This window comes from Talpa occidentalis, unplaced genomic scaffold, assembly GCF_014898055.3.
Source record: "Talpa occidentalis isolate TD23 unplaced genomic scaffold, MPIMG_talOcc4v2.1 talOcc4.54, whole genome shotgun sequence".
Taxonomy (NCBI): domain Eukaryota; kingdom Metazoa; phylum Chordata; class Mammalia; order Eulipotyphla; family Talpidae; genus Talpa; species Talpa occidentalis.
Window position 1 is genome coordinate 839 of NW_023604906.1, and position 17,609 is coordinate 18,447.

Consider the following 17,609-nt stretch of genomic DNA (forward strand, 5'->3'; position numbering starts at 1 on the left):
CCTCAGGGCACCTCGAAATCCCGCCCCTCCCCCCGAGAGAGCGGACGAGGCCTCGGGTCTCCCCTCTCGGGACCGGCCTGCTGGGAGGAGAGGGCCCTGGACACCCCGCCCAGCCCAGCGGACACCCCCAGAGGGACGGCAGGAAGGAGAGGCCGTGGCAGGGGGGATCCCCAGAAGGCCCTGTGTCAACGGGTCAGGGATGGGGCCCAGCCCGCGCCCACCGCACCCTTTGGGGTCCTGAGGCTCGTGCGAGTGGTGTGGGTTTTGGAGTCTCTGGGTTTGGGGTGCGGGGTCCTTGGGGTCACTCTGGGAAAGGTTTCCCCGGAGCTCCCGGGAGACGGAGACTCAGTCATGTTGGGGAGCGGGGCCAGCCAGAAGAACCAGGGACCCGCGCAGAGGGGTGCACCGAAGGGGCGGGCTGGCTGGGAGGCTGCGGGGCTGCAGGCGGCGGCCTTGAGGGGGGGTCAGTGAGGAGACGCCCCGGCAGGCACAGGGCAGGGGCAGGCGGGGGCTGCGGCCCTAGAGCAGAGAGTGGGTGGAAAGAGGCACCTGCAGAGTCTCAGGTGGGCAGACGGGTGCTGCCCGGGGCTGGGCGGAGACTGCGGGGATCGAGCCCTCCAGTTCGGGAGCGGCCCCTCCTTGTGAGCCCTCAGCTTGTTGCTGGTTTCGGACAACCTTGCGGAATCCAAAGACGACAGAAGATTCCAGGCCGAGCCCGACCTCCATCAGTCTGTGCTCCACCCGCTGCCGCAGCCTGGCCCTGCTGCGGGCTCCTGCCTTGAGGGACGGGACGGCATGACCTCTGCAGCTGTGTCGATGGTCATGTTATTTTCCTCTACCCACCTCCTGTGTGAGTCAGGTTTTAGTCTTGTGAGGCCTCCTTTCCAGTCTTTTTATTCTTTTTTAAAGATTTATTTATTCACACAAGCACTGGGGGTACAGGCCGGAGGCGAGGGAGGGTGAGAGGATTCACCAGAGACAGAGTGGGGAGCAGAACAGGCAGATGGACCAAAACCATTGCTGAGGGGAGCAGCAGGGAGACAGGAGGGGTCTGCCGCGCCATGTGCGCATCTCCCTGGAGGGCCAGGAATCGAACCCGCGATGCAGAGGCTGCGGACAGCTTCACAGCACTGCGCTCAACCCGCTGCGCCACCAGGGAGAACCCGGACTTTTCATTCTTGTCCTCCATCATGAGCACCCAAAGGAGGGAAGAAACTGCCAGAGTGAGGAAGGCGCTCTGCTGGGTGGGAACCAACATCCCTGTTCACACCCTCCGGGTGAAAGCAATCAGGCATGATAAAGCAGGCAGCCAAGCCCTTGCTGGACCTTGCTCCCTGGCCAGCTGAGCAGGCGGGCGGTGGAGTTAGGTGGGCAAGGTGCTGAGGAGGGGAGTTCTCATCAATTTGTCTCTATCATGCTGCCCCTGGACGCCAGGCATGTGCCAGGCTGGGGCAGCAAGGCCAGGAAGGGAGCCGTCTGCCCTCCACCAACAGGCAGACCCAGCCTGCGAGAACAGAGGCCCCCCACCCTCGTCTTGTGTGGTTTTTTTAAAGATTTATTTATTTATACAAGAGCTGGGGTACAGGCCAGAGGTGCGGGGGGTGAGAGGATTCACCAGAGACAGAGTGGGGAGCAGAACAGGCAGACTGACCAAAGTACACTGCTGAGGGGAGGGGAGCAGCGGGCGAGTCAGGAGAGGTCTGCTGTGCCATGTGGGTAGCTCCCTGGCGGGGCTGGGGAATCAAATTCTGCTGCAGAGGCAGCAGATTGCTCCATAGTGCAGTGCTTAAGCCCCCCCGCCCCCCGCCCCATCTTGCTTTTTTTTTTTATAATAGCTGTTCTCACCAGAGTACGGCAATACCTGTGGTCTGGGTTTGCATTTCTCTCACAAGGAGAGAGGAACACCTCTTCCTGCGCCTACTGGCCATTTTTACATCTTCTTTAGAGGAGCGTCTATTCAGATTCTCTGCCGGTTTGTTTTTTTTTTAATTGGGTTGTTTGCTTTTGTTGTTGTTGAATTGTTTGAATTCTTGATACAGAACACTTTGGATATCATGAATACGTGACTTGTGACTTTCTCCCACTCAGTAGTTTGCCTTTTTGTTTCTATAACATACACCGGGCGGGCGTTGATTGCAGCTTTATTGATGATAACCAAGAATGGGAAGCAACCAAAGTGCCCATCAGCAGATGATTAGTTAGGAATGTAAGGCAGAGGCACATGATGGGATACTTTTCAGCTGTGAAAAAAGAAAATCATGAAAGCTGCTATTTGCAACAGCTGTGGGTGGGCTTCGAGGGCCTTATGTTTAGTAAAATAGATCAGATGAAGAGAGAGAAGTACAGTATTTCACTCCTGTGTAAGGTAAAGAAACAAAACTAATGAACAAAGCAAAACAAAAACAAACTCGTAGACTCTAAGAACAAAAGTAGTTACCAGAAGGGAAAAACGGGATGAGGGCAGATAAGGAGGGTAAAAAGGGGTCAGTTGTGGGTCCCCCTGGTGGCGCAGGGGTTAAAGTCTCAGCACTCTCCAGCTATGGGCAGCCACTGCAGCACAAGTTCGATCCCGGCCAGGGAGGTGACCCACAGGGCTCAGCAGACCTCTCCTGTCTAACCACAGCTCCCCTCAGCAGTGTGTTTCAGTAGATCCACCTGCTCTGCTCCCCCCTCTGTGTCTGGTGAATCCTCTCACTCTCCGCACCTCTGGCCCTGGCCCGTACCCCAGTTTTTGTATGCATAAATAAGTCTTTAAAATAAGAAGACACATTCTAAAATATTGAAGGGTGAAATCTCATGTCTTCAATTTGCTTTCGAAGACCTCCCACGACGGCAGACATTAGAGGTGTGAGGCCCTGTGGAGTAGCCTAGAAGGCAAGGAAGTGAGGGGCAGTTGGGGAGGTGAATTATCCCTGGATCTGGAGATGAAGAGGAATGACTTCAGGTAACCTAGGAGGTCAAGGTCGAAGGGGAGTTAACGAAGCCTGGAACCACAAGAGGAAGTGAAAGGCAACCAACCCATTCCGGGCAGGTTTGTGAACGGTTCTAGCAGCCACATGCTCTTCGCCGTTGTTTGTAGTCGCTGTACTCCTCGGTACACTCCACTCCTCCACCCTGGACACCGCACCCCCACCACACCGCACTCTGCTGCGCCCCCCTTATAAACCAGTCTCTTAGCTCAGGTGTACCCACCTATGCATGCCCACACCTACTCCAGGGCCCGCCATCAGGCCTGCACTCAGGACCGCAGGGGTCCGTCATCTCATCTCCTACTCGCTGGATTCTATTTATTTATTTATTTATTTAAATAGAGACATGTTTTTTATTTATTTATTTTTATTTGTTTGTTTTGTTTATACAGGCACTGGGTACAGTCAGAAGCGCGGGAGGGTGAGAGAATTCACCAGAGCCAGAGCGGGGAGCAGAGCAGGCACACTGACGAAGTACACTGCTGAGGGGAGCAGCGGGCCGCAGGAGAGGTCTGCGCGCTGTGTGGGACCCTCCCCAGTGGCTGGGGATGGAACCGGTGCTGCAGAGGCCGCGGGCAGCTTCACAACCCAGCGCTCAACCGCTGCGCCACCGGGGAGGCCCCTTGCTGGATTCTAGATTGCTCTTTCTGCCTGGACTCCCGCAGAGCTGTGAGAAATACCCATCGCATGGCTCCTGCCGCCTCGCGGGCACTGCATCCACTCAGGGTTTCTTCTCTTTCATACAGGGCCTGTTCCAACTGCCCCGGGGATCCATCATCCATCCTGATGGCGGGAGGGCAGAAAAGCCTGACATTTTCCTTACCCTACAGGAAGGAAGTCTCAGTGACATTCCCAAGGACAAAGGACCCAGGGATCTTTACCTGTGAAAGGTGAGAGGACATGGGAGGAGTCCGGGATGTCTCAGAACTTTCAGACCTGGGCAGTTGAGGTGCCAGGTACTGTCTGGGAGGCAGGAGGCACACAAGTGACATTCTGGTGGAGACATCCCACCAGGACTTGGAAATGTGTAACTCGGGAGAAGAGTAGTCAGATTTTAGATTAAAAGTGGTATCTAGGGCCTTCCTGGTGGTGCAAGGAGTTAAGATGCAACCTATGAAGCTACCCGCAGCCACTGCCTCCACGGCCACTGCCTCCACGAGTTTGATCCCCGGCCAGGGAGCTCCCCACATGGTGCAGCAGACCTCTCCTGACTCGCCCGCTGCTCCCCTCAGCAGTGGATTTCAGTCAGTCTGCTGTTCTGCTCCCCATTCTGTCTCTGGTGAATCCTCTCACCACCACCCCCGCACCTCTGGCCTGTACCCCAGTTCTTGTACGCATGAATAAATTAAAAAAAGAAAGAAAGAGGCAATGCTAGGGTGGCCCAGGGTTTAGTTCGCTGGGACTGAGAGGTCTAGACGAGGCCAAGGAAGCATCCCCCACCCACCCACGTAGTGAAGCCTGTCCATGCCGGCCCCTGGGACTGTTGGGTGAGACATGGCCCCGCCTTCACGGTGATGACACCCCCCACCACCCCAACCTTGACCTGCACCGGCCTGTGCTGGCTACTGGACCCTGGACTCCCTCTGAACCTTCCGGCCTCCAGCTCTCCCCTGCTCCCCAACAGCTCCTCGCGCGGGGCAGCCCCGGTGGGTCATGCTTTGTCCCCTCTGGGTCGGCGCCTCACCCGTGGTCGGCATTCCCAGGGAGGCCGGCGTGGCCGGACCCTCCCTTCTCACCGCGGGGGAGGCCAACGGGGACCAGCGCCCGCGGGGCCGCCGCGCCGCCAGCAGCAAGGGAGTGTCGCTCCAGCGCCTCTGGGCGCCCCGGTCGCCTCCCACCCACCCCAGCGCTCCCGCTTTGCTCCCCCTCCCGAGCTCCAGCTCCTCCGGGGCCCGGGCGGGCCGGGGGTGCGGCTCTGGGGGAGAAGATCCTCGCTGGGGGCTCCGGGGCTCGCGGGAGAGGCCAGCAGGCGGCGCGGCCCGCAGAAGCCCCGCGGCGCGGAGCAGCCCCCCGCGAGCCGGGCCGGCCGGGAGGGACGCCCCCGCCCCTCGGCTGCTCTGGGGGCGCGGCCCCCCCGGGGAACGGCCCGCGGCGCCAGGGAAGGAGTCCACGGGCCCTAAAACGGCCTTTCGGGGACACGGGCGAGGACCCGGGCCGGGAGCCCGCGGACCCGCTCGCAGGGGCGGCGCGGGGGGGCACGGGCCGGGCGCGCGGCTGGGGCGCCCCCCGGCTGGGGCCCGCGCGCCCCCGCGGCCCGGGGTTCCCGGCCCCCAACCTTGGCCGCGGCCTCCGGGGTCCGCAGTTCCTTTTCCTGAGCTCGCGGCGGACCCTGTGCCGGAGGCCGCGCGAGCCCCCGGGCCCGGCGGGTCTGGACACCCCGCGCCCGCCCGGGGCCGCCGCCGGCCCCCCGCCCGCCCGCCCGCGCCCCGGCCCGCAGCGCCCCTCGAGGCCGGACCCTCACTACCGCGCAGGCAGGACCTGGGGGGAGGCGGGCCTGGGGTTGCCTGGAAACCCCGCGCGGGGCCCCGCGGGAGGCCGGTTGCCGGGGAAACGGGGAGTGGGCGGGGCCGAGGCCGGGCCGGCCGGGCCGGGAGCCGGAGCGCCGGGTCCCTCCTGCGCGCCCGTCCGGCGGCGGCGCCCGCGTGGCCGGGCCTCGAGCGGGGGAGGCCGGCGCTCCGGACGGAAACCGCCCGGCCCAGCTCTGGCTCCTCGGGGGAGCCGCGCAGCGCCCCGGGCCGGAGGCCTGAGGGGAAACAGGCGAAGCGCGAAACAAAAAGGCTTCGGCCGCTCCGGCGGAGGCCGCGGGACCCGACGCCAGGGGGCGGCCTGTCCTCTCGCGGGCGCGGCGGCCGGGCCCGCGGCAGGCCCGAGGCGGAGCCTTCGCTCCCACAGGTTGTTCCCGGCGCCTCCCCCTTCCCGCCGGCGAAGCCCCGCCGCGCGCGGCCAGGCCGCTGTCTCCGCGCCGCCGGGCTCGCCAGGCCCAGTTAGCAGAGTCCATCCGCTCTTTATTCAGAACAGCCAAGGGGGGGTCCCGGTGGCGCAAGGGGGTAAGACTTGACCTGTGAAGCTGTCGGCAGCCTCTGCAGCACGAGTTCGATCCCCCACCGGGGAGCTGCCCACGGGGCGCAGCAGACCTCTCCCGGCTCCCCGCTGCTCCCCTCAGCAGTGTCTTCAGTCCATCCGCCTGTTCTGCTCCCCGCTCTGTCTCTGATGGGTCCTCTCACCCCCACACCCCTGGCCTGCACCCCAGTGCTTGTATGCATAAATAAATAAACCTTTAAAAAAAAAACCAGCTAAGGTGAAAAAGGTTCCTGCTCGCCCTGGTCTCCAGAGGAGGGGCTCACCTGGAATGATAGTAATGACTAACTCACTGAGACCCGTGGTTACACGGCACAAAGGAAACATGGACATCAGGGCTAACAAGCAGGTTTAATGCGCTGGTATTTCGCGGATTCGCATGGAGGCTGAGCCCATCTGCAGGAAGTCATCAGGGCCTTGTATACACCTTCAGTCTCCGCAAGGTTGGGGGCCGGGGGTTGGACATCGTCAGAGGATGTGGCTACATAGCAGGAGGTGAGGCATATGGTGAACACCGAGGGTGAGTAAGCACAGGACCCCCCCATCCTGCCTCGTGGTGGTACCTGGTCTGAGATGCATATCAGGGGCCTCCCTGGTGGCGCAAGGGGTTAAGCACCGGACTGTGAAGCAATCTGCAGCCTCTGCAGCACAAGTTCAATCCCCCCCCCCCCCCCCCGCAGCCAGGGAACAACCCACATGGCACAGACCTCTCCTGTCTCCCCGCTGCTCCCCTCAGCAGTGTGTTTCAGTCAGTCTGCCTGTTCTGCTCCCCGCTCTGTCTGTGGTGAATCCTGTCACACACTCCCCCATCTCCGGCCTGTACCCCAGCTCTTGTATGCACAAATAAAAAACCTTAAGGAAAAAAAATCCTGAGGCAGAAGGAGCCCATGGAGGCCACTACTGAGTGGCTGCCGTGTAATCCTGCACACTCCTTGAGGGGGGACAAGGTGATTCTCATTTTGCAGATGAAGACGGCTGATGGCATGTTGAAATGGCCATGATTTAGCCCCAAGCAAGCGCGGGAACCAGCTGTCCATGTGTTGGGTGGTTGTTTTTTCCCCCATTCTGCCGCTGTCTGCGTTGCTGTTCCCCATGGAAATGGATTCTCTTCCAAGTTCCCCAGCCTGGCGCCCCTAATCCCTCCCTCACACCTGGAGCCCCGGTTTCTTCCCTCAATGCCACTCCCGCTTCCCAGCCCTGCTCCCGCTGGAGCCCAGGGCGCAGCTCCCGCGCGCCGACTTGAGGACGGCCCGCTGGGCTTGATTCCGGAGAGGAAACTGCCGCGCTCGGCTGTGTCCCTGGGGCCCAGCATCGTCACCCGTCCATTCAACTCAAGTTGTCAGTGCCGGGAAGCAGATCGGACCCCCTCAAACAGCTGCAATTACCGCGACTATTGTGTTTTGGCCTCCGGGGCTTTGGACGCAAGGAAGAGACCCGGGGAGAGCGAGGTCTGGGAAGCCGTGTCCGGCGCCGGGAGTTGAGCCCCTCGACAGCGTTTTGGCCCCGCGGCGCCGCCTGCCCGGCCCCGGCTGCGCCCACCCAGGCCGCACCTGCAGACCAGCCCGCCCGGGTCTCCAGGCCGCCTCGCCACAGCCCGCAGCTCCCCCGCAGCCCAAGGCCCTCCTCGGATTTCTAGGACCCCGCAGAGGCGAGCGCCCAGCCCGGAGCCCCGAGGCCGACTCCCCGCCCGGCGCGGGGGTCTCTCCCCGCCCCTCCCCCGGTCCCGGGCAGTGCCGGCCTCTCCCCGCCTCCCCACCCCTTCGAGCTTCAATTTCAAGTTCACTTTCTCCCCGGCTCCCGGTCCGCCCGTGCCCGCGGGGCGCCCAGTCCCCGCCACCCACCCCGGGGGCCCCGGGGCCCGTCCGCGTCCTCGCCGCCCCATTGTCCGCGCCCCCGGCGCCCTCCCGGAGCCTCCGGCTCAGATTCTCTCCCTCCGCCCCCTCGGGCGTCCCGCGCGCCCGCCGGGCCGGCTCGGGTCGGGCTGACTCTGCCCCCACCCCGGGGGCGTCTGCCCGGGCCCGGCCTCCCCAGGCCCTCGCGGAGCTGGGCCCCGGCACCTCCAGTGCCGCGGCCCCCACCCCTCTGGGCGCCCCCGTGCCGGCGCCCTGGCCTCGGTCTCCCGGTCCCTCCGCCTGGCACCCCGCCCGCCGGGCGCTGCCCCCCGCCCCCCGCCCCCGGCCCCGGCCCCGCCGTCTCGGGGCGGCTCCGTCCGCGCGGCGGCGCCCCCGGGCCTCCCCCGGGGCCCCCCTCGCGGCCTCGCCTCCCGGCCGCCGCGCCCCCGACCGGCCCCCCGACTTTGACTTTCGCGGCGCTTCCCGCCTCGCCGAGCGCGCGCCCGTCTCCCCACCTCGCCGGCGCCCGCCCTCTCCCGCCGCGGCGCTGCGGCGGCCGCTCTCGCCTCGGATGACAGCGCTGCCTCTTTTGTTGGCTCCGCAGCCAATCGCGGCCGCTGACGACACGGGGGCCGGGGCTATAAAGGGCCCGGCCCGGGCTCGGGCCCCCCCAGCCGCCCGCCCCGGCCGCCGCCCGCCCCGCCCGCGCGCCGCCGCCCCGGCCCCCGCGGCCCCCCCGGGCGGGCCGCCCCCTCGCGCCCTCCCCGCCCCTCCCCCGGGACCCCGGCGTCCCGCCCCAGTCTCCTCCCCTCCCCTCCAGCATGGTGCTCGCGGCCCCGCGGCTGCTGGGCTTCCTGCTCCTCGCCCTGGAGCTGCGGCCCCGGGGGGGGGCGGCCGAGGGCCCCGCGGCGGGCGCCGGGGGGGAGCGCGCGCGCCGGCCGGCCCCGTCCGCGGCGCCCGAGCCCGCCGGCTGCCCCGTGTGCGTGTGGCGGCAGCACAGCCGCGAGCTGCGCCTGGAGAGCATCAAGGCGCAGATCCTGAGCAAACTGCGGCTCAAGGAGGCGCCCAACATCAGCCGCGAGGTGGTGAAGCAGCTGCTGCCCAAGGCGCCGCCGCTGCAGCAGATCCTGGACCTGCACGACTTCCAGGGCGACGCGCTGCAGCCCGAGGACTTCCTGGAGGAGGACGAGTACCACGCCACCACCGAGACGGTCATCAGCATGGCCCAGGAGAGTGAGTGCGGGCCGGGCGCGCGGGGCCGCCCGGGAACTTTGCGGGCGCGCGGAGTTGGGGCTCGCGGGCCGGCGGGGCGAGCGGAGACGTCGCTGGGCGCGCCCGGCGCTCGGGCCGCGCGGAGGGGGCGCTCGGGGGCGCGGGGCGCGCAGAGGGGGCGGCGGTCAGCCCCGAAGGGCCGCGGGGCGAGCGCACGACGGGCCGGGGGCTCCGGACCCCGGGCGTCCCCGCCGCCCGCGGGCCCGGCCCCCGCGCCCCAGCCGGTCCCCCCGCGCGAGCGCGCCCGCCGGGCCGCCCAGGGGCCCCTCCCCTCCCGGGAGCCAGCCCCGGGGCCGGGGACCCGGCCGGGCAGCCCAGCTGGCAGCTTGTCGACCCCCGGCCCCGGTGACACCCGGGGCCCCAGGGCCCCGAAAGCTGTCTTCGGGGCGCAGCCCGAGGTCAGAGGAGCCGGCCCCGCGCGCCGGGCTAAGGGCATCCGTCGGCGCGTCCACTCCGCGCGCCGCCCCGGGCCGGAGGGACGGGAGGACCTGGGAGAAAAAGAAAGAAACCGACGGGGCGGGAGGGGAGCCCGGGCACCCCGGCCCCCGGCCGAGCGGAAGATGAACATGTTCATGGACTGGAGCGGCTTTGAAATTTTATGGCCCGGAAAATCCAGGCCAGTACCCCGCCCCCCAAAACTCTCCCCGCGCCCAGTCCTCCCGAGGGTCTGATGACCCCCTCTCCCCTCCCCCACGAGGTCCGCCCTCTCCCCCAACTTGTCCAAGTTGGAGCCCAGACGCGTTCCCATTCCCTGGGGCTTGGCAAGTACCCCCCACACACTCCCTGCGCGCACTGTGAGGTTTTATGGCTCTGAGCAGAAGAGGGGGAGGCTGGTTTATGGGCAAACGGGTCATAAAAAGCCGGGGACGAGGGGCGTCCGGGACCTGCCCCCCGGAGAGGCCGGGCGCCCAGGTGCGCCCGGGAGGGTGAGCGCCTCGTGCAGCGCCGGCGACTGCGCGGCCCCAGCGCAGCCCGGGGGGTCGGGGCTGCGGAAGGGGCGCCCGAGGGCGAGGCACCGACTTGCAGGGGGCGTGCGAGGCCGGGCTCGGGCCGGCCCCCGTTGCCCGCGGAGGGTGGACCGAGGCCGGCCGCGGCGGGGCGGGCGTGCGGGACCGGCTGCGCAGGAATGCTGCGAGTTGCTGGACGGCGGCGACCCGGAGGGGACCGGCGGCCGGGCCCGCGGGCGGAGCGAGAGGACTCCCGAGCGGGAGCTGGCGCTGCGGCTCCCCGCGCCCCTGCGCCCCAGGACCCGCGCCCCGAGGGCGCCCCGAGAGGGGTGCAGGACGGACGGGACCCCGCGCGCGAGGAGTGGAAGCGTGGGGCGGGCTGGCGGGGCGGCAGGGGCGGACGTCAGCGGGGGGGGTTCCACCCCAACTTCGGTCCCTCGCCCCCCACGACTGGGAGCCGAGGAGCCGGGGCTCGGGCCAGGTGCGGCGCGGCCCCTTTAAGAGCCGAGCCGAGCTCCCGAGAGCGGGAGGGGGCGGCGGGGAGCGCGGGGAGGGGAGAGGGGAAGAGGAAAAAGAGACTTTTATAGTCTAATCCCCAGGGACCCGCTTTAATAAGAGACTTGTGCTCGGCTAATCGGGGGAGGCGCGCGTCAGCGGAGAAGCCTCGCGCCCCTCCCCCCGCCCCGCCCCCGCCCGCGGCCGGACCCCCGCCCCCACCCGCCGGCCGCGCCCGCCCCGGCTCCCCCGCCCGCGGCTCCCCCACCCCGGCCTCCATCCCGAGCTCGGCCCCCGGCCCTGCTGGGAGCCGGGCCCAGCCCCCGGCCTCCCGCTCCGCCCGCCCCGAGAGGCCCCGGCCGCGGCCCCACCGCGAGCCCGAGGGGAGCGTGTTTGGGGAGGGGGCGGAGGGGGAGGTGCGAGCAGGGAGGGGGTTGGGCCTCCGCTGAAAACAGTGCAATGACCTCTCCGCAGACCAGCGCCGCCCACTAACCCTGACCTGCCGCCCGCCGCCAACCCGATCCATCCAACACAGATGTGGCCCGGCCCTCCCCGGGGAGCGGGCCTCTGCCGTGTTGGGGACTCTGCAGCCCCTTGTTTTCCCTCCGCGCTCTACCTGCCTCTCCTTTGTTCCTCCCTCTGCACCTTCTCTCCTCTCTCGCCGTCCCACGGGGCTTCGCCAGCTCCCCCCTTCAGCGCCCTAACCTCCCCCCGCCCTTTGCGTGCCCCTTCTCCAGCCCCCGAACTTATTTCTTCTCCCCCTACCGTGATCTTGCCCGTTCTCTTCTTTCTCGCCCCCATTTCTTTCTCTTCTAACCTGCCTTCCTCCTGACAGTGTCCTCTCTCACCTCCCTCATCCTCAGCGGTCTCCCCCCTTTCTTGCTCCATTGCTCCACTGTCTCCACATGAGACCCCCTCGGGCAGGGTCGGGACTCTGCCTGAAGGAACCAGGACTTGGAGGGATGGCGCCCTGGGTTCCCCAACTCTAAGCACTGGGTGACTTGGCCACCAGGGGAGTGTGGTTTAGAGCCTAGAAACCAGCAACAAACCAACCCTGATTGAGAAGCAACTGCTTTCAGCGCTTTCTTCAAGGATCCGCACCCCCAGGAAGCAAGGATTACTAGCTGCACCCCTGACGTGGTGATGACACCCTTAGCGAGTAAGGTCAGAAACCGGTTAATGAGGGGTCAGGAAGTGACGAAACCCACTTGAATTGTCATCAAGGAACAATGCTTAGATGCCAGGACCAACTTTCAGAGGTTGGCCCGTGTAATTTAGGATTGCGAGTTCAGGGACGGCCTTCAGCGCGTATATACTGAGAAGCCGGTGCCATGGAGGCACTAAGACTACAATGGTGAGCAAAACAGACACAAGTGTCCACCCTCAAGGAGATTAGTACCCAATTACGCCTAAGACTGGCAGGAAGCTAGAGCAAGCCCCACGTCCAAGAGGAGGCAGAGGCGTGGTAAGCTGTTAGGATGGCTGCGCATGGTAAGCTCTTAGGATGGCTGCTGTGGCGTCACTCCTCTCACCAGCCGCTCCCCTGCCCCCCTGGCTAATCTAATCTCTGAATCTCCACTGCTGAATCCTACCCGGGGGCACTGTCACTGCTGCTCCCGCAGGAGGGTAACTGGCGGGACTCCAGTACCAAGAGCCAAGAGAAAGGAAACTGCAGAGGAACTTCATGCCGCTTGTCCCAAATATACGAAGGTCATAGGCCTTTCCTCCCCGTGTTAACATGAGGGTCCCCGGTCCCCCCGGGGTAGGTGAGGGATTGCTCATGGGAGACAGCTGGTGCTAAGGCCGCCATGGTGATTGTGCAGAACTCCACACCTGGAGTGTCAGCCCAGCGGGGTCTGGGCTTCTGGTCACACTTCCATGGCTCTGGAAGCTTCACTCCCGACTCCTCCTCTATCTAGAGTGAGAATGGATATTCCTGTCCAGCGGAAACATGGTTCAGGGCATTGCCCACTGATTGCACAGGTCAGAAAGGGGAACGGAGAGCAGCTGAAATGGAGGCTAAGGCTAATCATCCTTTAGCCCCAAGAAGGGTCAATTTATGGTCCAGAACAAAGGCAAAGTGCCAAGATACAACTTGGGGATGTTAAACTTTTGTGAGGATTTGCTGGCCCTGGACGGAGAGACCAAAGGGCGCTCGGAGGGGAGCAGGAGCCTGATCAGAGCTGAGCTGCTCAGGTGTCCTTCCGCTCACTGCTTTGGGTAAGTGAGGAAACAGCGTGGAGGTAGCGTGTCCCTCCCTTGACCGCCCAGGCATAAAAACCAGGAGGAGGAAGCAGCTGAGAAAACTTGTTCTCAGGGTCAAGGGACTGGGGAGTCAGATGCACAGGAAGTGTCTGGACAGTTCCCTTCTGCTGCGTGTGTTCTTCGTCGTGGGGATGAGGCAGGAAGCCTCGATCGCGGTTCTGGTTACTTCGTGGCTCCTCTCGGGCCCCTCGGCTAACACGCTCTGAAGCAGTCTGGGGTGTGTGTGTGTTTTGGGGGGTGGCGGGCGTTGTCCCAGGCTCCACCTGACCACCAGACAAAACAGGGCAGACATGGGGCGAGGTGACCTGAGGACAGCAGGTGTGGTCTGATGTTTGACCTCGATGATGGAGCCTCAAAAATTCAGAAAGAGCTGGAGCCCACCTGCTGGGGAAAGTCGCAGGAAAGGAAGGCCGCAGGCAGACTTCCCTCGCCACGCCCGGGAGGCGGGAGTCCAAGCACAAGGACGTGCGGACGGGGTGCGCACTGGTCAGGCCGGGGGAGCGCCGAGGCACTGTTCTGGGGCCCAGTGACAGGCTGGTCACCAAGACAGGCGTGGGCGGGTAAAGAATGAAATCAAGGGGGTGCGAACTGTACGGGGACTATCGCCAGGGTGAAAATGCACGCATTGTGCCAAAATGAAAAATGATGTAAAAAATGTTTAAAATAAAAATAAAGAATTAGAAAACTCGGGCTGAGGACTGCAAACTGCCAGTGCCACGCAGGGCTGCCCCCCCTCCGCACACCCTGGGCTGATCCGTGTCCCCTTCTCTCTCCCCAGCGGACCCTGCGGTGCAGACAGACGGCAGCCCCCTCTGCTGCCACTTCCACTTCAGTCCCAAGGTGATGTTCACAAAGGTGCTGAAAGCCCAGCTGTGGGTGTACCTGCGGCCTGTGCCCCGCCCGGCCACAGTCTACCTGCAGATCTTGCGACTGAAACCCCTCAGTGGGGAGGGGACCGCAGGGGGAGGGGGCGGAGGCCGGCGTCACATCCGCATCCGGTCACTCAAGATCGAGCTGCACTCGCGCTCCGGCCACTGGCAGAGCATCGACTTCAAGCAAGTGCTACACAGCTGGTTCCGCCAGCCACAGAGCAACTGGGGCATCGAGATCAACGCCTTCGACCCCAGCGGCACAGACCTGGCCGTCACCTCCCTGGGGCCGGGAGCGGAGGGGCTGGTGAGCGGGGAGCCCGGGAGGGCGGCAGGCCTGGGCAGCCGGGCTCTGAGGTGGGGTGCTGGAAAAGGTAGAACAGGAATGTAGAGGGGCTTAGGGACCAGCACTGATTTCTGGGGCCAGGAGCCGGTTCTAGAGGACTTGGAGAAGAGGGGGTGGCGGCTATTTATTATTTTCCAGAGAGGGGAGCCAGGCAACAGCTGGAAACTGGATTTGGGGTGAAGAGCCATGGGAACCTAAAAGTGGGCTGTTGCTGAGCTAGGGCCAAGGGCGGAGGAGGGTCAGGTGGCCAGTGGAGGGAGCATTCGGGAAGGACTGGCTAGCTGGTAAGAAAAGGAGGCGTAGGGTGGGCTAAGGCGGGGGCCGTGTCCGATGGCCCCGCCGAGGGGACAGCAGGGGACAGCTGTTCGGGGCCCTCTCATCTTCCGCGCTTCTCCTTCCCTCAGCATCCTTTCATGGAGCTGCGAGTCCTGGAGAACACCAAGCGGTCCCGGCGGAACCTGGGCCTGGACTGTGACGAGCACTCCAGCGAGTCCCGCTGCTGCCGCTACCCGCTCACAGTGGACTTCGAGGCTTTTGGCTGGGACTGGATCATCGCGCCCAAACGCTACAAAGCCAACTACTGCTCCGGCCAGTGCGAGTACATGTTCATGCAGAAGTACCCGCACACCCACTTGGTGCAGCAGGCTAACCCGAGAGGCTCTGCGGGGCCCTGCTGTACCCCCACCAAGATGTCCCCAATCAACATGCTCTACTTCAATGACAAGCAGCAGATTATCTACGGCAAGATCCCTGGCATGGTGGTGGATCGCTGTGGCTGCTCCTAAGGTGGGGGACAGAGGATGCTTCCCCCACAGACCCTACCCCTAGACCCCCAGCCTTGACCCCCAGCCCCCAAAAGGCCCTAGAGCTCCCTCCGCCTCTCCCCATGAACATCACACCTTATTCCCTGCCCAAGCAGTGTGCAATACAACAGAGGGAGGCAGGTGGGGGTGAGGGGTGAAGGCTCTGGGGGAAAGGGGAAGGAGGAGGGAGCATGGTCAGGTGGGAAGTTTTTGAGGTATGCAGGTGAGAAGGTCTGGCAAGAAGGCAGAGGGACAGAGACAGGTAGAGCAGAGGGACAGAGACGGGGAAGAAGAGCAACCGCGAGACGGCGAAGGGCTAGAGAGGCAGACGAGGCCGAGACGAGGCAGAGAGACGAGGAGGAGATGGAAATGGAGTGAGAGGACGCCCCATACCTTCCCTCAGCTGGCAAGGGGACGTGCGTGGTAGGGTGGGGGGAGACCCCCGACTGCCACTCTCAGTAGGCGAGGAAATCGAAAATCCCTTCTTAGCTTCTTCCCTTTCTTCCTGCAGCCGCGGCCAGGGACAGGAGTGAGGGCAGGGGCGCAAGTGAGGATTTGTGGATTTTATTTATTTATTTATTGTGACTTTTCATTTTTGGGGAATTTGGCTTTACCGCACTCGAAGGGCCCCTGCCCACTGCGCTCCCTTCGCCCCTTCTCTCCCACACCCTGTTCTTCCGCAGTAGCCACCTACGTAAGCACTTGTGTAAAGCCTCCGGGGTCCGAAAGGGAGTAGAGGGCAAGAGGGCCGACCATGGACGTTTCCAACCCATACTCGCCCCGTTTAACCTTCCTGAGCCCAACGGGTTGAACTGAATTCCAGTGGAGCCACGACAGTCAAGAGGTCGGGCTTAGGAGCTGAGGAGATGGAGCGGCGCGCCCTCGCCCTCCAGTGTCTGCATGAGAGCCACGACACCAAGCCTCGAGCCGACCCTCAGAGTATTCTGTAGCCAGAGGAGTGGCCCACTTATGCCCACATTCCCCCCAGCCAAGAGGGAGACCAAAGAGCCTGTGGAATGCCCCTGCTCCCGGCCTCTCCCTTCAGGTCAATAAAAAGGAGAGTAGCAAGGCCCCAGAGTCACGAGGTCTGGGCAGGGCTAGGAGGGGGCACACAGAGTGGGGAGGAGGCTGAAGGTTAGAGGGCGTCTAAATCCAAATCACTGCACTGGGCCAGGGAATAGAGCCGGCAGACCGCGGGGGAAGGAATTCTGGAGGGGGGACATTTTAGTTCCCCAGCCCCAAAGCTCAGGGTGGAAGGGGGGGTGGGAGAACAAGGGAACAGAGTGTCTATAATTATTTTTTATCTTTTATTTTTGGAATCTAGCAGTACCTGGCAACAGGGAGGGGACAATACAATGGGGAAAAGCATCTGACAAGGCCAGTTAGAACAGAGGTTGGGAAGGATGGAGACTCCCTGGTTTGGAAGGAGGCAGAGACTGGCTGACTCTCCAAGTCACTAGCTGGGCCTATTTATTCCTCCTAAAATCCTGACCCACCCTCCTCTTGACTCACTGTGCCTCAGTTTCTTCCCCTCGATGGAATGAGAAATAGCAGCACCCGCCACAGCCAAGAGATGAATTCTGAGCACTTACCACGGGCACTTTATGGACATAAAATACCTCTCGCTGTGGGACAGATAACCAGGGCACCAGAGTAGTGGTGAAGAGATGTGAGGCTTAAAGGAGTCACAGGCTTCCGAGTACAAGTTCCCCTCTGCCTCCCAGCTGGACAGTTGTCTGAAGCCAAGGAGCTGAGAATCTCCTGTCCACACCCCATCCACACCTCACCAGCAGACCTCTTGGCTTGAGGCAAGAGCCTAGAGGATGGCAGGAGAGGAGAGGAAAGAACCTTCAGCAACATTATCACTTTAAGTAGAGCCAGCAGTGATGGGTCTGAAGCAAACATTACTGAGCTAAAGCAAAGCCCAGGCTGGAGAGCACTAACCTGGAAGGCTTGTTCTTCCCAGAACACGGTTCTCCCACGTGGCCTTGCTGGTGGAAGGGGCACAGGTCTGCGGCGCCCTCTTGGGAAGGTGATGGTGAGCTGTGTGTAGCATCTTACTCTCATTCCCAGACTGAAAGTGAGACGAGGTGTCTCGGCACAGGAGTGGGCAGGGGCACTCGACTCCCCTCTCCCCATGTAGCACCTGTGCCAGCCCCACCTCCTCTGGCCCTGTTCTTCATGCTTCTTTCTGCCCCCATCGTGGAGAACAAGATGTATCTGACCATCAGCATGAGTCACATGTCCTTGATGGAAGGAGAGGAAAAGAGAAGAACGGAAGATGCCTCCTGCAAGGTCAAATGCCCATCTCTCCATCTTGGCAGAGTGGGGGTTGGCAATAGGCATCAGGTGACTTCCCTCTACCAGTTCTAGAGAGATGGGGCATTAGATTTGGGGGACACTTAGAATATGCTCCTTTAATACCACCAAATAAAGACCTTTGTTGGGGGGGCGGGGGTGTCTTTCTCTTATGAATATAAATCCCAGTTAAAGTTTCATTCCCCTGGGCCTCCCCATCCCTACAGAGGCATGGGATAAAGAGGGGGGGGCACAGCCAAGCGACTTAGTGGAAGCCAGCACCCTCCTCTCCCATCTTACGATGTGTGTGGATCTGGCCAGTGCCCCTCCGATCACAATTAGTATAATTGTTTGTGTATTTGTTACACCACCTGTGTGATTGCCTTTGTTTGTTAAGGGTATCTGAGGAGTACGGGGCTGACAGGGGCACTGGAA

General features: G+C 63.3%; 1 protein-coding gene across 2 annotated transcripts; it reads left to right on the plus strand.

Annotated features, from left to right (window-relative positions):
• The first annotated feature begins 8,700 nt into the window (after nt 1–8,700).
• On the plus strand, nt 8,701–16,834 carry LOC119260114 (growth/differentiation factor 11-like). 2 transcript variants are annotated; one of them, XM_037528997.1, is made up of 4 exons: nt 8,701–9,112; nt 13,637–14,034; nt 14,478–14,859; nt 16,201–16,834. In XM_037528997.1, exons 1-3 carry the CDS (start codon nt 8,701–8,703, stop codon nt 14,856–14,858), a joined length of 1,191 nt encoding a protein of 396 aa, XP_037384894.1. In that variant the 3' UTR covers nt 14,859; nt 16,201–16,834. The 2 variants fall into 2 exon arrangements, with proteins under 2 accessions (XP_037384894.1, XP_037384895.1); XM_037528998.1 differs by having other exon boundaries at nt 16,204–16,834.
• The last annotated feature ends 775 nt before the right edge of the window (nt 16,835–17,609 follow it).

Excerpts from the sequence above, each read along its gene's own strand:
- LOC119260114 (XM_037528997.1), top strand. The coding sequence starts at position 8,701 with ATGGTGCTCGCGGCCCCGCGGCTGCTGGGCTTCCTGCTCCTCGCCCTG. Across the intron at positions 9,113-13,636 it reads CATCAGCATGGCCCAGGAGA|CGGACCCTGCGGTGCAGACA; the intron begins GTGAGTGCGGGC and ends CTCTCTCCCCAG. Across the intron at positions 14,035-14,477 it reads GGCCGGGAGCGGAGGGGCTG|CATCCTTTCATGGAGCTGCG; the intron begins GTGAGCGGGGAG and ends TCCTTCCCTCAG.